Source organism: Lachnellula hyalina (assembly GCF_007821495.1).
Source record: "Lachnellula hyalina strain CBS 185.66 chromosome Unknown contig00107, whole genome shotgun sequence".
NCBI classification, from domain to species: domain Eukaryota; kingdom Fungi; phylum Ascomycota; class Leotiomycetes; order Helotiales; family Lachnaceae; genus Lachnellula; species Lachnellula hyalina.
Window position 1 is genome coordinate 1 of NW_022157221.1, and position 24,566 is coordinate 24,566.

A 24,566-nucleotide genomic window follows, 5' to 3' on the forward strand; every position below is an offset into this window, starting at 1 on the left:
TGTAGAGGGGTTTGCGGAACGGAATAATGAAGGAAAAGGAACTGGCGTATGACTTGCAAGGGATGGTGATTGTCATTTATAGGAGACCTGTAGAAGGTGCCTTGAGCGCGCGCGAAGGAAATCGCTAGTTTGAGGGTCTCGAGAGTTAGTATTGTAGGACCAAGGCTTTGGAGAGAGGCCTTGGCCGTTACAGGGGGGGGATTTGAGGGATCATCGAGAGCTTTCATGGAGATGGAGTAGCTTAGTGAGACTGATATTTACGTTCCATGAGTTCTGCAAGCCTCAGACGATGGGCGGGTAAGTGAGAGAAGGGTGTTTTATTGTACAAGAAGTTCAGAAGAGGACCTCCCCGGAGCAACGAACCATCATCTCACAGGTCTTATACAAAGCACACAACGAATCATGATAGCATATACCAGGACGCCACAGCTCCAGAGCAACGTACTTCCTCCTCGACCGACCCCACAGAGAGCTGCAGGCAGATTAAAAAACGCCAAGTGTCTGTAAAACAGTCGCGACCATGAGACCAATAGCGAGACCCAATATCTCTACACCTACGTTGGATGTGACGCCATTACTTGGGATCATTATTGTTTGGTTTGCAATGTTAGCTATACCATGACTCGGTGTGCCGGAGAGTTGCTTTCCTATCATTCTGGTCCATCGTCCGTACCTATTTCCAATTGGGTAGTATTGGCATGTGATGGACCAAATTGCTGAAGTTGAGATATTGGAAATGCCCTGAGCTAATTTGAAGATCTGTCAGCATGAATCCCTCGAGCGGACGGACGTTGAGCTAGACTTGACATACTACAAAGTTGTCTAGCGCACCCAATTGTGGTCGTATCGGCCCAAACGACCCGTGCGAATTCGTACATAGAGCGACGAACGTAAATGTAATCGTAATTTATTCTCGTGAGTCCCAAGCCATCAACAAAGTCGTCTACTGTTTTATCACCATACCTATGGTTCTCTCCATATCCACCTATGGGGCCCCAGTGTTCTCGAGAATTGTCGTCTATGTTGGCGTAGCTTGTCTGAGTGTAAATGTCAGCTTTTTATCTCCAACGATGTCTCACAATACTTAGTTTATGGGCAACGATGAGTGTCTTACCGAAAAACCATTAGCACACTTGGCTACCCATTCCTGACTTGCACTCTCCAGAGTATCGTTCCATTTTAGAGCGGGAGAACCGTGCTGAGCTCGATACCACTGCATGTTTTGGAAATCAGCGATGCTTGATTTAAAAAGATGTGAAGCCCCATCACACCCGGATGTCAAAAGGCAACACTGAAGAACTCTGAGCCATGTGAGGAAGGGTCCAAGAAGTCTTACATTGTGGTCAATGAGGACTTGATCCTTGAATTGGGTGTCATCCACGAGGCTGGGATCGTAGGACACGGGAGATTCTTCTGGTACCTGGACTATAGCATGTATACCTGTGATGGATTCTTCAACTGCCTCTGCGTTGGCCATGGGCCCGACGGCATAGAGGCTGATGGCGAATTTGAGGAAGGATCTGGCAACCTTGTAGGTTGGCATGTTGACGATGAGAGAGATTGGTCAATATTGATGCTTCCTGTGATGATTGAAGATGCCGAAGCAATAATGAACAAAGGTTATGATGATTCAAGCAATAATGTTCCACGGTAGATGAGGAACGGCTGGATGATGAAGTTCGGTGGAGGCGGCAGGTCAAGGAGCGAGATGAAGGCTTTGTATGATGTAGACCAGGTCTCCAAGGAAGGTGCGAGTTGGATGCCTTCTACCCCAAGTGGTTGAGACTAACTTACATCGACAAAACTAAAAGAAATAGAATAACAAGAGTCGTGAAATCGGCGCAAACAAAAGCTCGTCCAAAGCATTGCACCACATAAATATGGGGGTTTCGTTATTGAAGTCACCGTGAGATATAAAGTAGCTGCTATTAACACTTCTATATCGTCTTAGAAGACACATCCTTGGAAGAAACAAGTACCTAACTTGAACATAAAATGCTCGCACGCTCCTGCCAACTTTTTCTTTTCACCCAAGTGAGTTGAACGGCAGTTGAATATTGCCGGATGCCCAAAGGACTGAACGGAAGAAAACACGATATGTACTCAAGACACCAACGAGACTTCGTTATATAAATTCTCAGCACATGACACCCTAATAAGTTTCAAAGCTTTCAGAACCTGCGCAAAAAGGAGAGGCATGGAATCCAAGTTTCTTTTACCGGTTATGGCGGGAAGCTGTGAGCATTCCATTTTCCACCAAAGAAAGACTCGTCCGTCCCTTGTCTCGTGGGCTAATGAAAGCTAAGATCTTGCAGGAGGGTGAGGCGTGCGTGATGATGGTGATGCCGAGCTTAGAGTACAGGTAGATCCCATCCCCATCACTCTAGTGGGGCTCGGCAGCATGCTGGAGAGCCACTACATAAAAGACTTCGTTTTCCACGGGCTGGCTGCATTTCAGTCTTGAATAATTTCCTGACAGAGTGTGAAAACTCTCGCCAAATGCAAATATGCACGTTGCGCTTCCGTCAGCTGGGGTGTGAGCTGGCGGGCAGCTCTCAGCGTGGTTATTGGCCCTCTTGTGACAGCAGCGGCTCGATGAGTTGCACCAATTTGGGGTTCTGCATTTTTCAATTCAATGAACCACCAACATCGAATCAAATGTATCCCCTGCAAGAGACAACTTTCAAGCCTTGAAACAATGTCGGAAAGAATCTGAGCATACTTCGGAAGCATAGGAGATTGTCAACTTTAATGATTTATCTCAAGAGAAGAGCCTCGGTCCTGCCACGTGCTCTGGCAAATTGTTGTGCGAGGTGGGATTCGCGAACACGGCGTGTCCAAGGCAGAAGCAGCAGCTTACTGAATAATAATACAGGGAGGTTAAAAACTGAACGAACTTGAAAGGCTTGAAGACAGGATGCTGATGAGTTGACAGCTTCGGTACAGTATGCAGTCCAATGTGAAGGCATGTTTCTTGAATATACTTGAGCGACCAGGTCAACTCATGCTGTTCTACCATCTTTATCGAGACACCCGGCTGGAGGCACCATTCTGAAACGTTGCTATCATCACCGGCTTGTCATACAGGACGGGGAATTTTGGCTTTTTACACAAAGTCCTAGACACTGAAACATGCGTCAGGCCTCCTTATCCGTACCTACATACCCAGTGTCACAATTCCAGATATCAGCGCAAGGATTAAAGGAGCAGATATGGAAATCTCGGAAATCCGGTCTTGCCGATTTTCTGCATCACTATGCTGTGCTGTCCGGATCATTGTTTGAAGTTTCGTACCTTGCATCCTGTTCCCGCGTTACACTACATTTCCTGTATCTGGGAATTCAAAGCGCTCCCATTCTCGATAGGCAAAGCAGCTCTATGACATGTTCCAAGCCGTGCGGGACTTTAAGAATCTACCCAGGAGGAAGGGTGCTGCTTTTCGTGTACACCGATGCTCATAGCACCGTGGGAATTTATAGTAAGCTCTTGCTTCTGCAAAGCCGTGTCAGCATTATTAATACTTGCTTGCTTCCCTCTGAATTCAATGCGTGCTTTCAAGGCATCTTTTCCGGTATCTCATTATATTCTTTGTGATTCTAGGAATCGCCTTCATTTATTTAAGTGCAGGACTAATTTAAACTATTGGTGTGATTTGAACCACTTACAAGCCATATCGAACTCACACAAACTGAGAGATTGAATCTGTCTTCATCCCTGAACAGTCTGTGAATTCTGCATTCTTTTGCCCATCTGTTGGCGGTCACCCTTTTAGCTCGCTTACGGATTATATTGCTATATATTGCTGAGGAACACTTCCAAATTCAAACACAACACCATTTTGGAATCCAAGATCGACAATATCCATCACCTTGAAAACCTTCCTTGGAAACACGTCTCCCATCAAGACACAATTTGATAGGCCTCGACAATGCGTCAACCAACAATTACCCAGCTGATCATGGCCTTCACACTCGCTACTACCGCATCGGCATTCTTTCGCCTTCCTTGCAAATCTCCCTTGGTTGTTGAGCGCGCTGATCCCGTTATCAGCCCTGGTAAGATCTCGGGGCATGTTCATTCTATCATGGGAGGCAATGGCTTTGGGTACGTCGACCTTCCAATGAGATGCGAGCTCTTGGCTTGTCTCGATCGAGGGCTCAGAGAAAGTTCCAGCAAATGACCCTACTAATTCACTGGACAGATTTGAGATGGACTATGCCTCTACCCAGTTGTCGACGTAGGTTTACCACTTTCTAGCATGTCCCAAAAGCCTACGCGCAGTTAGTTTTTAGAATGCCTCGTGGCATCTGGATCATTACTAGACATTTGAAGCTGACACCCTTTCTCCGCAGCTGTTCTTCTTGCACTGTCACTCAGGACATGTCAAACTATTGGGTTCCGGTGAATAAGCTCCTTCTCGATCTTGAAATCATGCTATAGTGGTGAATACTAACATCAACTTTAGACTCTTTACTACAAGGCGGAAAATGGCAGTTTCATCTCCGTAGGCCAAAATGGTGGTGCTACAATCTATTATCTGTAAGCTGCACTCATCCTGAGACCCCACAAACATTTTCTGATTGCCTGCAGGCAACGCTCGGATCCGACAGATGCAAACTACCCCCACATCGAGGCATTCCCTGAGGGATTTCGCATGGTGGCAGGCGATCCAATGCTTCGAAGCTACAGTGACACCAACGAGCAAAACGCCATCACTTTCGCCTGCCTCGGTACCAATACCCCTGAGACCAATGGATTTCCTAATATCAAATGCCCAGATGGCCTTCGTGTACAGGTTTTCTTCCCATCCTGCTGGAACGGGGTGGACCTCGATTCTGCCAATCACAAATCCCACATGGCTTATCCTTCTGGTAGTGATGTAAGTTGTCAATGGGTGGTTCATTGCCGACTAAGGCAGGCTGAGGGTATTTCGACTTGTTGACTACGGTTTACTCTTGAGTGTCCCGAGCCTCTCAGGTGTTCACCATCATCAGCCATGTCATCTAGGCAGTCTTAATGTTCTTAGCTATCTGAATGACTGTTGCTCCTTGACCTATTTCGAAACACTGCTAACAGTGGGACTTACAGCACGGTTCTTGCCCGGGTAACTTCACGCGTTTAGTCTCGATCTTCTACGAGGTAAGTCAACTTATTCGAGCAATACTTTTTATTCGGATGTCTTGAGAGCGGTTCGCTCATGACCTGAGAGTCGACGACTCCTAAAATATTGTCCCGACACGGAACCTTCTATAAACCCTCAGAATCTATCATGTTAAGCATTACTGACCACAAGCTCTTGTTCAGGTTATATGGAACACGCCGGACTTTGACGGTCTGTGGTACGGTGATTCGCAACCTTTCTTGCTTTCCAGCGGCGACCAAACTGGTTATGGGTACCATGGAGATTTTGTCAATGGGTAAGAATATAGCCCATGTTAGATGGATCATTTTAATAACTCTTTCAGATGGAACGTCTCGACTCTTCAAGCCGCAGTTGACAATTGCACCAATCTTAGTGGTGTTATCGAAGAATGCCCATACTTTGACTTCATCACGGACACCGCAGCTCAAGCTTGTGTTATTCCACCCTCGATTAATGAACAAGTATTTGGTGTTATGCCAAATCTACCGGGCTGTAATGTCGTTCAAAACGGCCCTGCTATATCTGAGGCCCAATCTAAATGCGAAGCACCTACCCAGATTGGACCCTTTCAGCTCCCATACGTAGACCTTACAAGTTCCAAGGGATTCGCCTATGTGGGATGTGGCAGCGATCCCGGGGGGCAGCCTCGTACCCTTCTGGGAGTCCAAGCCAATAATGCGACTGGAATGACAGTTGAATACTGCGTTGATTATTGCGTCAGTCGGGGTTTTAGCGTTGCCGGTAAGCATGTCACGAACCTCCACCTCGACAATGTAGAAAGTATATTACAGTTGGGAACCTTGACTAACTTTTGATCAGGTCTTGAATTCTCATCTCAGTGCTTCTGCGACAATTCGATCCCTGCCGATCGAGCACCAATTCCATCCCTTGTAAGCTGAATTCCTATATAAAAGGCCACATTTTCCATGTAAGCTTCGGAGCTGAGAGCTGTGCCAGGAGCCAATGTGTTCTGCAGTATGTGGGATCCTGGCTCCTGCGACAGCTACCGAACTCTTTAGCTATCTAGACTGATCCAATTGTTTATCATACTAATGCGCTAAATAGGTGGGAAATTGTGCTATGCCATGCTCCGGGGATAGTAAAGAGGTTTGCGGTGGTGCTTCCTTGATCTCTCTTTACCAGAAGTGCAAAGGCAATGGCTCTCCCTGTGAAAATATTCACTTGCCAATAATCAACGGCTCTATGTCTACAGGTTCGACTAGCAAATCGCCAGTACATCTTCAGGGGTTATCATCTTCAGCGGAACCATCTTCTTCAGCACTCACAAGTGCCACATCCTCGTCTAGCGTCTTACCAACTGAAGAATCGACACCGGCTACCTCTTCACCCTTCTCGACGACCTCGGCTGAGACGACTCCTTTGGTGGCTACTAGTACTCTACTGACCACGACTTCGATCTCGAGTGCCGGTTATGATGTTGATACTAATGGCCAGAGCCCCAGTTCCACATACCATAATCACCATCACACCCATAGCCACCGTGCTCGTGTTGGTATTCAAGGTTATCCCACAGCTGTAACGGCTTAGAAAACCGCCACAGTTTCTGCATTCCTGGTATGACATACTCCACCGACTTTCTACAAATTTGCATTCTCAAAACAACTGCTGCATTTGGTATAATTTGGAATATTCAGTATCCTGGCCTTGGTGGAACGACAATGATGTGGCCCGATAGACGAAAGAGTTCCCTTCTTGTATTTTTATTTGGAAAGAGGTTGATTTTGGGACAGATTTTCTGATCCTTGTGGTGGTCGCCTCATCTTGGTGTCATCTTTCTAGCTGGTGCATCTTATATGCCAGTTTTTACATACTGATCCCTAGATTAAAGACTCGAGAGACGCAAGACGCAAAACAATGCATTACTGACCCTAAACTTGACTGTGCACTGCTTGTGATACCGATGATATTGTAGGAGATGACGATATACTGTGAAAGAAATCTCGCAACTAACCCCAGGTCTATTCACAGAGATTTATGTTGCGTGAAAGCTTAGAGACAAACGGAATTATGACTTTTTGTGAGAAACTATCTCAATTTCATGAGAACTTGAACTTGAACTTGAACTAGATATGTCTCCTCTGTGTTGAAAGGAGTCTTTGAATTGCATGAAGCTCAAGGTTTCATGTGTTTCAAAAAGCGACATGTCAAGAGAAGACAAGACATGTCACGTAATAGAAGGTGGAAGAATATTCCACAAGACCAAAAGCACAGAGATTACTTCGTAGGGTTAAAGAAATATAGGGATTAAGTTCAGATCCTCTAGCAGTATAGTACAAAAGTTTAACGTGATGAAGTGAAGTGAAGTGAGGTGATGGTGATGAAGTCCAAGGCCCCGGCCCCACACGACCACGACTCGCAGCCGGCAAATTCGTCAGCCTTGTCAAGCAAGCGACAAGCTGTCCTCTTCTGCCCAAAAAGTAAATCCCACCAGCTGGACTCGAGTCACGACAACAAGCCTTCTCGGGCACAGCACATATCTTTTCTCCTTCGGCGCGTTCGCTCTTGTTGCCCTTGGGATTCATGTAAAAAGAAGACCGGGAAAGCGAAGGATACGCGATGAACGGCTTCGCCGACCATGGCCTGGACGAGGATGCCTTTGGGGAGAAAGGCGGCAGCAGTATCGTCAAGGCTTTCGATGCATTCCGTAAGTCATGTCCTGCTCTGCTCTGCTCTAATATACCAATCCATCAATCAATTGCTCTATTATCTTACTAACGGGGTTTCCTCTCCAGCAAAGGCGAAACCGCAGTACATAACGAAAACCTCTGGCGGTGGGAAATGGACCGTCGCCATGCTCGCCATCTCCTTTTTCCTCATTACCAGCGAGTTCACGCGCTGGTGGCGCGGGTACGAGAACCACACAGTCGCGGTGGAAAAGGGAGTCGGGCACAACCTGCAGATTAATCTAGATATCGTGCTCAAGATGGCGTGCAAGGATATCCACATCAACGTGCAGGATGCGGCCGGGGACCGGATTCTGGCCGGGGATATGCTGAAGCGGGATGCGACGAACTGGGCGCAGTGGGTGGACTCGAAGGGCATGCATAGTCTGGGGAAGGATGCGCAAGGCAGGGTGATTACTGGGGAGGGGTATCATGAGCGCGAGGAGGGGTTTGGGGAGGAGCACGTGCATGATATCGTTGCTGCTGCTTCGGGGGGGCGGCGGGCCAAGTTTGGCAAGACGCCTAGGTTGAGGAATGGCCCGGCTGGAGGGGATAGCTGCCGCATGTTTGGGAGTTTGGATGTGAACAAGGTGCAGGGTGATTTCCATATTACTGCTAGAGGACACGGCTACCAGGAATGGGGAGCGGAGCATTTGGATCATAATGGTATGTTGACCCCCCTTTTGGCGGGTTGCGGGTGGTGATTTACTGTACTGATGCTGGGATAGTGTTCAATTTCTCTCATATTGTCTCGGAGCTCTCTTTCGGAGCTTTCTACCCATCCCTCCTTAACCCCCTCGACCGCACCATCTCAGCGACTCCCAACCATTTCCACAAGTTCCAATACTTCCTCTCCGTCGTACCAACTGTCTATACCGTCGACGGTGCAACGCCCTATTCCGGGCATACTATCTTCACCAACCAGTATGCTGTCACTGAGCAATCGCATATGGTTGGGGAACGTCAAGTGCCAGGCATTTTCTTCAAGTACGATATTGAGCCTATGCTTCTTACGGTGGAGGAGAGCAGGGATTCATTCTTGCGGTTTATGGTGAAGGTGATAAATGTGTTTAGTGGGGTCATCGTAGCTGGCCATTGGGGTTTTACCTTGACCGATTGGGCGATACAGGTTCTTGGAAAACGGAGGAGGCAGATGAGTGAGGGCGTCCTAACTGGGAAAGCACATGAAAATTACGACTGATTTGTATATATCGAAATATCCTTTTTTTTTTTTTTGCACAACTTCATATCCATGTAAACATATGTTCTGCTATTGATTCCACTGAAAAGAAAAAGACTAAAAGACAGCAAGTGAGAGATCTACTAATAATTTTGGCTTCCATGATTAAAAGCAACCGGTTGTGTTGCAAGTATTACGTATTACTACCCAACTCCATGCACAAATATACAGTTTGCACTCATTTGCTCTAGTTCTTCTTGGTGAGCCCAATACCCAACCCGACACCGAGAGCGATAGCAAGAATAATAAGAACCACAATCAATAAGCAGTACCACTTGTTACGGCGTCTGCGTCTAGCATGCTCGTTTGCCTTGTCAATTTGGGTGTTGGCTTGGTTGACATGGTCAGCAGTCTTGATGGCATTCTCCTCGGTGTGCTCGATCACTGGCTCCTGAGCTTCCACGATCTGAGCCATATCCGCGAACATGGCCGCAAGATCAGTGAGAGTAGCCTCAATCCGTTGGAGCTCATTGTGACGGGCGCGAACTGCACCGAGCACCGATGAAGCTTGGCCTGATCGGTTGCTCTTAAGCTGTGCATTTGTCAGGTCATCGTCGAATCTTACTCATGATTTTGAAAACTTACAGCAGTCTGGAAAACACCTTCCGAGCCCCAATCCAACTGTGAAGCCTCGGCGACCTCAGATTCCGTTGCCTCGGGATTCACAATACGGTACTGTCTGGCGATTTGGTCCCTGTAGCGCTGTCTGTAGGTCACCTCCTCATTCTGGTACTCCTTCAGGGCGTTCTCAAACTCCGTCTTCAGAGACCTCGCCTGTCTCGACTTCACACTCTTACTTCCATCCTGCGTCTTCAGCAAATCGCCCTCCAAGAACTTGATCTGGTCGCGGATTTGCGTGTTCTTCAACTGGGTCTGCGTGACGAGGTTCTCGAGCTGGGAAGATGAGCTGCTGTCGGGCGACGAGAGCGCTCGCTGATGCAGCGTTGTGATTTCCGAGATATTGGAGGTGAGGTTCCGGATCTCGGCTTTGGCATTGTCGACGCGCGCGAGGAAGTCCTGCTGCGATAAAACGTAGGATGTAGACGCTGGCGTCGCGGGTGTGGCACTGGAGTAATTCGATGTAGTGGTCAACTCGTGCTGGAGACCGCCTTGCCCTTGACCTTGACTGAGATATCCCTACGCAGAAAAATCGTATGTTAGTGACATTTTCGTTCAATTTCCATCCTTCATTTGCGGGAGAGGGGAAGCTTACAGGGTTACCTTGGGCAGCTTCTGCATCAGGTCCATTATTATATGGATTCCCGCCGTATTGGGAGTACTGTGTGTAGGACATGTTGTCAGTTTGGATTGACGTGCGATTGAATCCGAAGGATTGTTGTGGTCGTGATTATATGGGCGTTCGGATGACGTTCCAGCGGCGCAAAGCTGACTAGAAAAAGGGCTAAATGGGATTGCCGGAACAAAGAAAGAAATACTAAGCCGTTCGATAGATGGCTATGTGATCAAGGAGTACTTGGCATACAGTTGTCGCATAAACAACCATGAATGGGAATAGAATGCTCTTTGCGACGTAAAGACAGATCGGTAGGGTAGAGTAGAGTAGGTAGGAGTAGGTCGTCGATGGAGCTCAACGGTTGGACCACTTATTTAGGATTACCACCTACCTCTAGGTTGCTTAGCCTGGTGCCTTAATCTTAATCAGCGCACGCGTGCTACAGTATGTGAATCGCCGCAGCCCTACCCCGACTTTCCGAGCTGTCGCAAACCTCAACATCCATCTGCATTCTATTCCAGTACGAGTAAATCATTGGAAAACAGTTGGAGGGTGGCAATGCCACTATTCGCAATTGCCGTGTCATTGCGGCTCAAGAGATCTCCCGTGGTGACGCGGAAACAGAGGCTTGTGGTGTCGCAGCTTCAATCCCTGACCGTGATCGTCCCGATCACATGATGTCTAGTTCATTTCCGAGGGTTTGTTCCTCATTCCTCATCCTCGTTCCTTGAGAAGTCGGGACTCTGTTGATTGGATTCGTTGTCTTTTAGATACAGACATATCAATGCAAGGCTTCATGACACAAGCAAGGTAAGAGCTGTGATGACAACAATCTTATAGTCACGTGGTCTTGCTATTTCGAGTTCAAATTGACTACAAATTATATTAGAAAGCGCACATATATGTAACGCTGATGCTAATGCTAATTCTCATCTCTCATCAAGTAAAACAATATGAAATGGGTTGTGAGTGTTGCGTCCCCTAAATCGTCTCCATGCAAAAACAATAACAAGAACTGAAGGCATCAAACATTAGTACAAAAAAAAGCACCAATCATCACATCATCAAAAGAAAGGCCGTCCTCCAGGTTCCCGGGTCGAAGAGTTGAGGCTGTTGCGAAACCTTCTACACTCCAGAATCTTCCTGGGGAAAGGCCTCATTAGGTGTATACGTGTTCCAGGCGCTGCAAGTGTCATCAAACGTGTTCGTATCCGTCATCGTGACGGCAATCTCGGATTGCCTCTCCACAAACTGCATGGCAAAGCCTTCAGATGCGTGCCATGCGATGTGGCAATGCATAAGCCAAGAGCCTGGATTATCCTTCTTGAATGCAATAGCGAGGTAACCATTACCTGGCAGAGACGCGACTGCGAAGAGCGGGAAGTCAGCAAACGATATGGGGGATGTGGGACATTCTTCCGAAAGATGGAAGCTTGGGATCTCGTGTAAACTTACCATCACGGCGCGGTGGATTGTCAAGGTTCCAGCTGACGGTATTAATATCGAAAGTAGCAGTCTCTTGCGCAATAATCCAGAAATCGTGTCCGTGCAAGTGGATTGGATGGGTAATTCTGCACAGTTGGTTAGATTGCTGCTAGAAAGAGAGGGAGACGTGGGCTACTTACCCGAATCCGGTATCATCTTCGATCACCCAAACTGTCCACACATCACTGGTAGAGGTCGCCTAGGATCATGTCAGTTTAAAATACATCATCAAAGTGGCTGGGACATTTACATTGAGAGCCTCGACATTATAGTCCGAGGGCCAGATGGTCTCATTATTGAAGATTTTGAGAGTCGTTGGATCTGTCCAGTTGAGCTCCAGAGAGCTGCTGTTTAGTGTCCAGCGGAAGTAGTCGGGGACTGCGAAACTGAGTTCTTCCTGGTTTACACTAGAGAAGTTTCCAACGTCCATAGAGAGATGAGGAACGAGGCTGGCTGCAGGCACATCTCCACAGCTGGTGCTCGCGGTTACGGTGCTGTTGGTTGTTGGGTCTGCGGTGCTGGTGGAATCGTATCTGATGATTCCCGTCATGTTATCTGGATCGTCATTGGTTGAGCATGTCGATACCCACCCTGCTCGAAGCCAGTAATCTCCGGAGGCAGCTGCAAGTTTACTGGGTCAGCAATGCTTGGTCAAGAAGGATCCGAGGTCTAGAGATGTTGCATCTGAGGATTACTAGGATATCAAAAGGAGAAACTTACCACTGGCTTCTACCACGATATCATATCTTTGTCCAATACTGACGAGTAAACTATCAGTTACAAACGGAACAATTGGGACTAGGTCATTTCCCATGACTGTGAAGTTATGGCCGTCAATTGAGAATTGGAAATGACCATCCACAGCACTGTTGATAACTCTGAAGCGATACTTTTTTCCAGCTTCGAATGTTGCCTGTGAATAGTGAGTTAGTTTTCTTCTTCCCAAAGTCGATTATTTGCAAATGACTCGAGACTCGTGGGACGTTCTGCAAAAACGGCCCCCACTACTCTATAGCCAGGGCGCAATAAATTATAAACAGAATGCCGGTTATCTTACCTCGAACTTCTTGCCTCCACCGACACAATTGGCGTCCGTGGAACTAGTGCAGTCGAAAGTGTTGGTACCGTTGATGAGACCAGTATCCAAAGATGGAGGTGCTCCCAACTTTGCGGAGTCCCACAACTTAGAAACTGGGGTATGGGACCAGTCTGAAAGGAACAATGCACCAAGGTCCTCGTCATAATCTGCAGTGGAAGGTCCATTGATGATGATGGGTCCAAGTAGACCATCTCCATATTGGAGACTGAAGTGAGAGTGGTACCACGTGCCTGTAAGTTCTCAGAATCAGCATGCATGGTTTATTGAGAAGTGTTTTGGATAGTAGGGGTTTTTGAACCCCGAATAAACTCACTTCCATATTGAGTAGCTTGAAATTTGTACGTCAAGGTGTCTCCAGGGGCAATGGGACATTGCGTTACACCTGGAACACCATCGTATTCAACTGATTTCAGCTGACGAATACCATGCCAATGAATGGCAGTGCCGTTGTATTCCAGATTGTTTGTTACGTGGATAACAAGGTTGTCTCCCCACTGTGTTGAAGTGTTAGCATTTGTTTCTCATACATATTTTTGGGATCAGAGGTGGGATTCGTTTTATGCCAGGAGCTACCTTGCACTTTATGTGCAGATCTTAACTTACATCGGCAATGATAGTAGGACCAGGCACAGTGCCGTTGAAAGTCAGAGCGAAACGCGAATACCCATCAGGTGATACAGTGGTATTCTCCACTGATAGGTAGTACTATTTTATAAGTTAGAAGAGCTTTCTCACTGTCCCACATTTTGTGGATTTGTTTTGCAATGTATATGAATTGGAGCTAGCATCAGGGTTTCATACCTCTCTCGTGACTCCAGTGCTAGGTGTCACCGAGTAGTAGTCCGTATCAGTTGAATAGTCTCCCCAGCAGCTTCTCGAGGTAGCTGAGTTCGTGCATGAAGCGCGAGAGACGAGGTCAGAAACGGAAGGAACCACTGCTGCTAAAGAATGGTGAGCAGCAAGTGCCGCAAAAAAGGTAACGAGTGTGGTCTTCATGTTAAAGATAGTCATGGCGATGCCAAGAAGAAGTGTTGATGAATAGAAGAGTTGCTAAGGTGCTTTGAGGATGTGAGAATATGAGGGGTTATTGTCCCTCTATATATAAGAATTTCAACCTCGTCCCACCATCTGATTTTGGAGGTTAGCCATGGTCTTCGTCGGTGCTCATGAAAAAGCCGTGCTTTCTCGCTGTATTTTTTGAGAGCGTTTCGCCGCTTGCAAGCGTCCCGTGTGGGAGCCTTGCAGGTGTATACGCGTTGCCTCGATAGTATTGACGGCCATGTCGCTGCATCTGAATGGGATTTCACGATGCAAAACGGATATCGCTTCCTCATACTACTTAGGCGCATCCTCTGGTGAACTAGACGCACGGTTAGAGCCGCAGCTGAGTTAACACTGTGTGGAGATATATCCTATTTGATCTCATTCGATAGATAAGATCCGTCCTGCATCATGGGGTCCTCAAGATCTTAGTACACGATGTATTTTTGATATAGGGCAGGGGGGTCTTGACACAAGCAGCCTCCTCTACCGAGATTATCATTTCCTAAAGTGGAACGATGCCATGAGGACTGTAAATGTACATACAGTATTATATTGAGTACCTGCATCTGCATGCACCCTCAAGGCTCAAGAGTATTTAGAAACATCACACTTCGGTCAGCGTAACGCTCAAGCACTCGAAAGGTTTTGATGTTTGCCAAATGTCCCAAAGCGCAGAGAAATGGCGTGTAGATGTTTCAAGCTGGGTTTCTTTTATGGATCCGGCAGTGATTCAAGCTTTTTGTCGCCTACCGGTATTCCTAACTGAGTTAAAGATGAACAATCTGTCAACGAAGAGCAGATTGGGGGTTTCTGCTTGGACTCGAACAAGGTATATTCGAGCCGGGATAGAACCTCTTCGTGGATCTCCCGCCGGGTGTAGGGGTTGGCCAGCAGCCCCTAACTCTAGGAATCGTTAGAGCACGGAGAATATGTAGATATCGATCATGAGTTCCTCCCACTACACTAATGATGTGCCAGGTTAGCAAAACTACGGAGATACAAGCCGCGTCCGAACCAATACGAAGGACCAAGGAAGAACGAGTACGCTGGTAAACAGCAGTACTCGTCGCCTACAAGTCTGACCTTGCATGGGTGCCCTAGCTGTTTTAGAAAAAGACCCCTTGAAGGCACGTGTTATCCTTGTAAGATATGGCCCTCGAAAGGATCGCAACACGAGGTGCATGCAAACTCCGAGTGGGCAGAAGAGATAAGGTTAAAGTTGTACTTTGTTGCTACGGAGGTAAAGTTTAGTACTGTACTTGATTCCTACCACTTTGACTAGATGATTGGTCTATCATGCTGCATTGGCTATTTGAACTTGGGAAGAACGTACAGTACTACTCGTATAAGCTCTGAGATGTTTTCCAGAGCGGCGGCCTGATATAACGAAGACTTCACGAAAAGCTTCACAACATTGAAGTTGTCGATGAGGATTACACGGACCACCAAATCAGGGGTAAGGATGTTATGCAGACCGCTTGAACGGATCGGATGTGTGCCTCAATCATGGGACAAGGATGGGTAGCGAAGCGAAGAAGCTGACGACGACAATCCACAAAGGTACGGGACGAAATGAAGGGAACAGTCTTGGCAGCGGACGAGCAAGGTCAAAGAGTGCATACCGAAGTAGGTTAGGCTCAGCTCTAATTATAGGATAGGAAGGAATCAAATAGGTAGTGCGAGCTTACTGTACTCCGATGGAGGACTGGACTCGGTGTCGGTGTCGGTGAATTGCATGCAGTATCTTGCAGTATCATGTAGTATGTCTGACAGGTGACAGGTGAGGATACCCATACTGGTACAGTAGTACAGAGGTGGTAGAGGCTCTTAGCAAGGATGGCATTGGTCTCATCCACTGCACACCACCCCACTCCTCCCCATCCCACGCCGCTCCCGCGGCTCGGATGCCGGAACGGGAGCTTGGTAGCTTAGGGCTTAGGCTGCGTGGATGGGCGGACCGTGAGATAGATGAGTGGACGGATTAATTCGAACCGGACCAGGGGGCGGAGTGGAATGGGACGGAACGGAACGAACAATATCGATAACAATATAGATATAGATATAGACATAATGAAAATAATAACAATATACGCTTCCGATACTCCGTATTGGAATGTACAAGCGCTGAAGTCTCCCTGCGATGTACTTCGTAAGCAAAGTGTGGGTGTTGCGTACCTCCATAGCCAATCCAATTAAGGGGCCTTGGCGGGGCCCAGCTCCTTATTGTAACCCACAACATGGGTCTTTGACACTTCAATGATATTTGACAGTAGCAGCACAACGACAAGTGGAAAGAGTTCTTTAATTTGAGACGAAGAATGATTTCCGGTCGGTCCCGAACCCCAGAGAGTGAGAGCTTGCTTGAAACTTGCGCCTTTCTTGACGTCGGGAGCAGTGCAGCGTGCCATTTGTCCGCTTTCTCTATTGCTGGCTTGGAGATAAAGCAAGGCAAGGGGATGCTCATGTGGTTATAAACACAAATCCGGAAGGAGGTTTCGACAAGTACGTACTTGCGAGGTTATTCTTATTCTTTTCGTTTGGTGATAGAGGGTGGGATGGTACGAAACTAAGAAGCGACAATAGAAGCAGCGGCGCCAACGCAAACGCCCTTGCGATCGATGATGGAATGTCGACCCCGCTCTTTAGACGTCGGCCATGATTCGGTCCTCATACCTATCTACCTTCTTCAATCAACAAACCCTCCAAAACCAAATCACGTAGAACGGATTTTGACCGTTATCACACACCGCCAAACACTCACATCCGATCCAAGCAGAGCCAGCCCAGAATGCCTCTTCTTGCGCAGAACCCGAAGCGTCGAGTAATCCTAGGTATAATCAGCCCCCACCAAAAACATCGCCCAAGCCTTCGAATTAGATTGGCCTAAGACCTCACACCGATTTCCAAGCACGTATTATCATGCTAACTCATCTTGGAAAGGTCTCATGACATTCGGAGAGGATGAAGCAGCCGGCGCGAGAATTACCTCTTTGGACGAATACAATAAAGCTCTCGACCATCTACAAGGGGCCGGGTACAATGAAGTTGACACTGCACGGGCTTATATTGGTGGAAAACAGGAAGCCTTCACTCGTAAAGCCCATTGGAAGGAGAGAGGTCTTACTTTGGCGGTATGTTTTGATCTCTGCGCCAAACGCCAAAAGAAGTATGTTAAATCAAGATTGCCTAGACCAAAGTCTATCCAAGCCAGCCTGGCACTCACAAACCAGATGTCCTCACTGCTGAGTTTGAGACAAGCTTGAAAGAGTTGGGCACAGATTGTGTCGATATCTTTTATCTTCATGCTCCTGTGGGTCCTCAAAATCTACCTTTGTGGCATCGCTCTAATGTATCCTTAGGATCGCTCGGTCCCCTTTACAGAAACCCTCGAGGCAGTCAACAAGCTTCATAAACAGCGAGTATTCCGCGCTTCATGAGAGATTCATAGCTAACTATATCTGTAGAGGGAAATTTGTTAAGCTTGGTCTTAGTAATTTCACTGCATTCGAGGTCGCAGAGGTTGTAATGCATTGCAAATACAACAACTGGGTTCGACCTACTATCTATCAGGGGATGTACAATGCGATCACTCGCAATATTGAACAAGAACTCATTCCAGCTTGCAAACGTTATGGATTGGATGTTGTGATCTACAACCCCATCGCAGGGGGTCTGTTCTCAGGCAAATACAAGACCAAGGACATTCCAGAAGAGGGTCGTTTCAGTGAGACTTCGAAGTCTGGTCAAAATTACCGCCAGAGATATTTCAGAGATGGCATGTTTGACGCTTTGGCTATCATTGAGCCAGTCGTTGAGAAGCATGGATTGAGAATGCCTGAGGTGGCGTTAAGATGGGTGGTGAATCACTCGGCATTGAATATCAAGGACGGCAATGATGGTGTAATTGTCGGGGTCAGGTAAGCAATTTGCGTTGCAGTTTCGATTTCTCCTGTCTCGGTGTCGGTGTCGAAAATTTCTACACTTCCCAAACTTTCCTATAGCGAGGAAGTTGTCACAACTTGAATTGCTCATGGATCTTGAGTACTTGTGTAACTCTGACTGCCTTTTTAATACATTTGACCCGAGATACCACATCAGCTAGCTAACGAGTCCTCTAGCTCGGTAGATCAACTTGACCAGAATTTGAAGGATCTTGAAAGCGGTCCTCTTCCCGAGGAAGTTGTAGAAGCATTAGACAAAGCTTGGAGCGTCAGCAAGGGCGATCAACCAAACTACTGGCATTTGGCATTGAAATATACTTATGATACACGAAAGGCTCTTTTCGGAGTATAAAGCTCTCAGATAAATGGGTCAGCTAGCCGCGGAGCAAGTAGCTTAAAACCTCAAATAACAAATAATTTATCAATGCTTTCTTTTATTTGAACAATGGAACTGAGTTTACCGTAACATCTCCAAGAGGTGCGACCCCGCTGTTGCCCCTTTAGTGGGGCTGTGATGAGTAAGCGAGTACTTTTTGAGAACTTGGCGTTGGATGGTTGTACAATTCCGACTTCATCTTCGACGCTTTAACATGATTCTGCAAAGTTAACCCTTTGACATAAGAAGATCATGAACACATATTCACTAAAGTCTTACTGTGTAGGTCAATTGTATCAACGCGCGCAGAGAAGTTGAGGTTAACCCTCGATTAGAGAATATCTTTACGGTTTGATACCGCCTCGAGTAGCTTTGTCAGAGCACTGCGAAGAAAAGTCGACCCTTCCTGGATACAAAGCGATAGCCCATTTCGAATAAACATCTTCAAAGTACCCCTCAGCATCGCGTACGATGCGAGCAATGCGTCCACGATGCAACTTATACCCAGCCACCTCTCGAAGTACAATTGGGAGTTCCTTATATGACCTCTATACCGAGCATGAGGACCTGTGTCCTGATCCCTTTCGCTCGCGGAGCAGTTCATAAGCTCCAGGAAGACATTGCTTTATCTATTCAGGGCGAGGAATCTTTGTGGGATACCCATTGGCGGCGGGATTGGGACATGGAACCGATCATCTGGATGGGATCCAAACTGACCGATGTCGCTGCCAGTAAGAGACTGGAGGATTTGAAGAGCTTCTACAACCCAAGCGAGCCTGTGAAGCTTACTTTGTCGGGGCTGACGACGTCCAAGCTCTCTTCTGAGCCACACAATCTTCTGAAGGAATTTCCATTCCTTGGATGGCACGGTTCCGGAGACCCCAGAGACCTCGACCTAAGCGCGGCATTCGAAAACGGTTCTCGGGGCGCTGTTTCGTAGATATGAGTGGATACAAAAACCCTTGAATTACTCACCGACTGTTAGAGGCCTAAGCGTTGCTTCACAACAGGAAGGTGGGACTTTTGTTTTTGGATTGCAGCATGTGTACATTTAACGGTCCTTCTACTAAACATCTTCGCATTCGTGATTATGAGCCGTCGTATCCCCAAAACTGAAATACGGAGTGGTTGCCAAGGATATACGTAGACCCCGCATACTGTATCGGTAGATGTTGCGACACGGTGAAATCACCAGATTCTCACCAGATGCTCACCCGATGCTTTACTAGGTTCTTAAGATCACTGTCTGAATTGAGCAGCAATTTCGCATATCAAAAAGCCCTGGTCTCAGTTGTGCAAGCGACAAAACTCTGAAACTGGTGAAAGAATGGAAAAGTAGGGACCCTTGTCGAATGCATTCGTCACCACGCCCATTCACGGACGTACTGCGTGCTCGGTACGGAGCTAGTCAACAAATCGACAATTCTCCGAAAGAGATCTTGTTGCCCGCAGGGAAAAGCCAAGGATTTATTACACTTTGTTAAAAACAAGCATATAGATACCTGCTCCTGGCCGCGGACTGGAGTGAAAATAGGTATAGCCTCGAACTAGAGGCTGGAGCTGGAGCTCGAGATAGCATGTGGTTATTGTACTGTACTGTATATTACCGAATACGCCTCCTCTGACGTGACAAGACGACTCGTACACTCTATGGCATTATGCATATTGATGAAATGTTCAAGTTGAAAGCTTCGCACACGAATGGTATATCCCAACTTTCGATCAACCTAGTCAGTATTTGAGAGTATCGGCTTCGACTCACCTAGGGTATATTGATTAGGCTGAGAGTTGATATGAACAACGTAAGTCTCACTTTAGGTAGATTGAGCAGAATCCCAGCTGTAAAAAAGAACACTCAAAGGACAAATACCATGCATGATAGTATCTTCAAAGACGATTCATAACAAATTTGCTTACCCTCAATCCCTTGTCACATTTCACCTAGCTAGCCCTCGTCGTTCCTCTGTGACTTACTTGCTCACGGCTGACTTGGCCAAATTTCATCAGCCAACGCTCTCACAAGCTTCAACTTCTTAATCATATCATCCTTCACGACAGCATTTCCATCACTGTGACTAGCAAACCCACACTGCGGGCTAACGCCCAGTCTAGCCAACGCCTCTTCCTTGCTCTCCCCCGTCCCCTCCGCAATCAACTCTGCCGCCTGATAAACCTTCTTCTTCAACTCCTCCCTCTCCTCCATCTCCGGAAACTTGCTCGAGACCAGTCCCAGAATAACATTCTTGCCCCTCGGCAAGTGCTTCAGCGGCCCGAACCCCCCGGCGCGAGGCGTGTCGTATTCCAGGTAGTAGGTATCTACGTTCAGGTCCCGGAAGAGCTTGCTGGCGATCCTGTCATAGCCGCCTTCGGAGAAGTGTCTACTGCCGACGAAGTTCCCGCGGCAGAGATGCACGCCTACATGGAGATCGGCTGGTCGGTCGCGCAGGCAGCCGTTGTAGAGCTTGATGTACGAGTCGAGCAGTGCGTCGGCGTCTTGGTTGTCTTTTTGGAAGCCGGAAAGCATTTTCTCGGAGCAGAAATCTAATGTGCTTTAGTTGGCAACACGCTACAGTACAAGTAGAGAGTGGTGATCAGACATACATGCCAAGTTGGGATCGTCAAATTGGACGTTTCTTAGCCCGTTATCATATAGAATCTTGAGTTCGGCGCGGTACGCTGCAGCGATATCTTCGAAGTATTCTTCGTCATTCGCGTAGACGCTCTTAGGGTAGGCTTGTCCCTGCTTATAGCGCAGGTGATACCAGTTTGGTGCCGCGAGAGTGAGTTTTGCTTCCCCCTGCCGCTCTTTTGGGAGTTGGTTTTTCAGAAAGTTCCACTTGCAATCGCATAATCAGCTTCTCCCCCAACACAATAAGTCTACCAGAAGTTTCATACCTCGTCAACATAAGTGCTCCCCACATGCTTGATCTTTCCTGTACAGATCACAGACTCTCCTGGTTTATGTCCCTCTTCTAAAAAGGCATCGATATCCGGGACGTAAAGTCGGAAAATGTCAATGTCCGGGTTCTGGATCTCTTCAAATCCATCGAGTCCTGGAAAGAACGAACCCCTGGTACTTGATCAATGCATGTTCAAAGCTTTCAAGTGGATTGCAAACCAAAACATATGGCGTCTGTATTCGCCATCAGAAATGGGGTGAAAGCCCAGATCCAGCTGTGTTTTGACGATGTCTTTGACTGCTGTATCCTCAACTGCTGCAAGCTCTTTCTCGAGGCCCGATGGCTTTCCTTGGGACTCGTCTATCTTATGGCGAATTTTGAGTAATTCGGCAGGGCGGAGAAGCGAGCCAAGGTGCTCAGCCCTGAATGGGGGTCGTTGATGGAGCTTCACAGACATGTTGGCACGGTTACTGGACTATTCAACTCGATGTATGGTGCCTTATCTAACGCATAAAGAGACCTAGGCAGTTGTATGTGAGTTTTGAGGAGTATAAAATCACATAGCAAAGATTTGCTTTTCAAGTGGGGTACTTTACTTTGTATACTAAGTGCTTTTCAAGTGGGGTATTTTACTTTGTATACTAAGTTATGGAGGGGCAAACTGCCATGGATTCTCCGCTTTCTCTATCACGGACCCCTCTTTCTCTACCTATCACGCACACACGCTAGATTTTCCATGCGTTGCCTCAAAACATTTTAGGATAACTTCCCCACTCACTCCCTCCCTCCTAGAACTGCCGAAGGTAGGTATAGAGTATACCGCAAGGTTGAAGCCGGTTCAACCCCTTGGGCGATCTCACTAGAGCCTCGCGCGTCGTAGTGGCTTGACTGCCGATGACGCAGATTCATCTTCGATACTGATATACTGTGGGAATCGAAGAATCGCGATATGGGTTGAGGTGTGGAAGGAGCCGACTATATACTAGAGGAATGCCTCAGGCGCCGCTGGCCAAGAAGGATTTCGTGTCACTTTGTACTTTCATTTCCAAGAATCTCCTGAATGTGCGGTTTGCAAGGCGAGTTGAATAATGTTTTCTAGCCCTGGGTCGTGTTTCGTGCCGGTGTAGAGAACAGTTTCTTGAGATAAGGTGTTCCCCACAATGCCCCACGAGCCCCCCTGTTGTGGATCTACGTCGTAGCTAAGGCTGTCAGCGACGCCTGCCAGCCGCCGGTAGAAATCCGTCCTAGAAGCTCTGACATCTACGACGACATTCATCAGTGAGGCTCCATCTCAAGACCCAATCAACTGAAAGAGGTACGTACTAGAAGCGCAGATGCCATAGAAACATGCTGAGGTATCTGTGGTTGCTTTAGTGTTTCGCAATTGCTAGGACTTTGCCGGTACCTCCTATTCGCACTTTCTGTTACCGTCCCGTCCTCTGCGGCTGAGTGCACAAGACCAACGCCCACATACAGCCCAAATGTCATCAGACACGGCAGCGGTACAAGTGTCGGGTGAAAGTCAATCCTTGGCACTGGAAACAGAGGCTGGCTTAGATACAATGGCGCATATAGTCCCCGAGGATCCTACCAACCTTGAACCTTCCGTCGCTTCAACAGACAGAACGCCAAGCGTCACGAATATCGAAAGCCTTCCAAATGAGCTCCTCACCAATATCTTTGGTTACTTGGATACCCCAAAACCCTCAGGGTTTGTTCTTCAGGATGAGCCTGTTTTCGAACTTACTCATTCCGAAAGTACCGACTTGAAATCTATGTCTCGCGTCTCGAAACGATGGCGTCGAGCAACGTTGCCGGTGCTTTTCAAATTCGCTCAATTTATTATCGCCGAGTCAAAAACTCAGACACCAATCATAAGTGAGCTTATGGCGCCTTTCTTTGCTTTTGTAAAGAGTAACTCGTTGGGAAAGGTTATTGCGAGTTTCACATTTTTGATACACGATAAGAACATTACACATACTTCAGATGGAGGGGATCGACTGGACAGCTTCTCCGAATTCTGGTACTCACTTTTTAAGATCATCGATCCCATTGATCTACTTATCGTTGCTCCCGCGGAATCTCTTGGAGCTCTTACTGCTTGTCGTATTTATATGGAGGATGCATGGTGTTTCTCTGATTGTCATTGCCACTATCTTCATCTCCGAAGGTCTCCCACTTCTGTCCTTGAATCTCCCAGCATTGAAGGGGTGGCTTTGGAAGAGCATTCGACGGCTGGTCACACCAGTGAAATTCTTGAGTCTGTCGCGGAGACCCTCTCAATCAACAACACCCCGGACGTTTTGCCTCAACCCGCAGAAGTAGTTCTCAGCACAGGATCTTTTTACCGAGATGAACAAAGCACGCCTGATAGCAATCAACAAGAGCTCCCACAAGTCGAAGCATCCTCTTCGGCATCCCTAGTATCGAAGCCACGATTATCTGCCCGCGCCTTGTCATCCGCTTTGTTTGATGTCCGTCCCTGGACAACTCTCCTGCTCAACGAAGGATCTTCTATTCGGGCTTACTGCACCGATGAATTCTGGCTAAAGAAACAACCTTCGGTGAGCAAGCTTCTAGCTTTCAATTTCCTCCGTGTAGCTAATAGCGACGTCAGATTCTGCCTGACCTCTGTGGCTCAGACGAAGCAGGAACTAAATCTTTCATCAGCCCAACGATTAAAACAATGAATTACATTGCTATCTTTCCAATGCAAACCCACTTTGCTGCGTTAGTAGATAATCTTCCAAGCCTAGAACGGGTATACGTGCAATTGGTTCCACGCAACAATGTCCTGGATGATCCGGAAAGGATGGCCAACGTGGAGCATACTGACTTGTGGATGGAGAGAAATAATTGTTACGCACATATGGTGCGAGAATTGTTTGGCGCTCCTCCGACTCGAAATTACAAGTATCTTCAGGAATTTGAATCTGGCGATGCGGCGGATAGAGACGCCTGGCTGATGGCTGGTAAGTGATGCATCTTTCAAGCGGTATCAACCCTGTATGAACAAAACAGCCTGTCCTAAAGTTTGATGGGCCGTTGAAATACCACCGTGCTTACTTTTGCCACAGTTGAGTACGTTAAACGCGCCGGAAACTGGAACATTGCGGGAGAGGGTATTTTCTCAAGAAACTCTGAAGATATGGTACCTGAAAATCCCGAAGGTGGTATCGAAGGAAACTCGACATTGTCAGTCAATCAAGAAAACCAAGCCTGATAAATAAACTAACAGCGACGACTATAGCGAAGGATCTTTGATTCTCTGGAAGTGGAATGGAGTCACGAAACTGCCTATCTCGGCTCTACCACTTTACGACCGACCCTTCGGACTTGGTTTCTAAGAACATCTTGTGAATACGAAATGGTCAAATTTTGATACAAGTGATGGTACATAAATTTAGGACAACAAAAAGA

General features: G+C 47.3%; 6 protein-coding genes across 6 annotated transcripts; 3 read left to right on the top strand and 3 right to left on the bottom strand.

Moving 5' to 3' along the window:
* Nucleotides 1-3,928: 3,928 nt before the first annotated feature.
* LHYA1_G006055 (WSC domain-containing protein) lies at nt 3,929-6,691 on the top strand (the record flags this gene model as incomplete). Its single annotated transcript, XM_031150996.1, has 11 exons — nt 3,929-4,104; nt 4,202-4,237; nt 4,353-4,401; nt 4,466-4,539; nt 4,591-4,879; nt 5,089-5,139; nt 5,305-5,417; nt 5,466-5,884; nt 5,963-6,033; nt 6,101-6,118; nt 6,209-6,691. The coding sequence occupies 11 exons, from the start codon at nt 3,929-3,931 to the stop codon at nt 6,689-6,691; spliced, it is 1,779 nt and encodes a 592-aa protein (XP_031003870.1).
* A 1,029-nt stretch (nt 6,692-7,720) lies between these two features.
* On the top strand, nt 7,721-9,028 carry ERV41 (ER-derived vesicles protein; the record flags this gene model as incomplete). The annotated part of the gene is made up of 3 exons (XM_031150997.1): nt 7,721-7,808; nt 7,897-8,493; nt 8,556-9,028. The coding sequence occupies 3 exons, from the start codon at nt 7,721-7,723 to the stop codon at nt 9,026-9,028; spliced, it is 1,158 nt and encodes a 385-aa protein (XP_031003872.1).
* A 226-nt stretch (nt 9,029-9,254) lies between these two features.
* Nucleotides 9,255-10,361, bottom strand: psy1 (Syntaxin-like protein; the record flags this gene model as incomplete). The annotated part of the gene is made up of 3 exons (XM_031150998.1): nt 9,255-9,599; nt 9,653-10,204; nt 10,281-10,361. The coding sequence occupies 3 exons, from the start codon at nt 10,359-10,361 to the stop codon at nt 9,255-9,257; spliced, it is 978 nt and encodes a 325-aa protein (XP_031003871.1).
* Nucleotides 10,362-11,426: 1,065 nt separating this feature from the next.
* Nucleotides 11,427-13,896, bottom strand: lcc2_0 (Laccase-2; the record flags this gene model as incomplete). Its single annotated transcript, XM_031150999.1, has 9 exons — nt 11,427-11,668; nt 11,757-11,872; nt 11,927-11,985; nt 12,037-12,407; nt 12,507-12,699; nt 12,844-13,115; nt 13,199-13,379; nt 13,489-13,590; nt 13,687-13,896. The coding sequence occupies 9 exons, from the start codon at nt 13,894-13,896 to the stop codon at nt 11,427-11,429; spliced, it is 1,746 nt and encodes a 581-aa protein (XP_031003869.1).
* A 2,821-nt stretch (nt 13,897-16,717) lies between these two features.
* Nucleotides 16,718-18,222, top strand: Akr7a2 (Aflatoxin B1 aldehyde reductase member; the record flags this gene model as incomplete). The annotated part of the gene is made up of 5 exons (XM_031151000.1): nt 16,718-16,760; nt 16,870-17,060; nt 17,120-17,239; nt 17,311-17,846; nt 18,048-18,222. The coding sequence occupies 5 exons, from the start codon at nt 16,718-16,720 to the stop codon at nt 18,220-18,222; spliced, it is 1,065 nt and encodes a 354-aa protein (XP_031003868.1).
* Nucleotides 18,223-20,224: 2,002 nt separating this feature from the next.
* yxjH_1 (Uncharacterized protein) lies at nt 20,225-21,603 on the bottom strand (the record flags this gene model as incomplete). Its single annotated transcript, XM_031151001.1, has 4 exons — nt 20,225-20,787; nt 20,848-21,082; nt 21,142-21,316; nt 21,365-21,603. 4 exons carry the CDS (start codon nt 21,601-21,603, stop codon nt 20,225-20,227), a joined length of 1,212 nt encoding a protein of 403 aa, XP_031003859.1.
* Between the last annotated feature and the right edge of the window lie 2,963 nt (nt 21,604-24,566).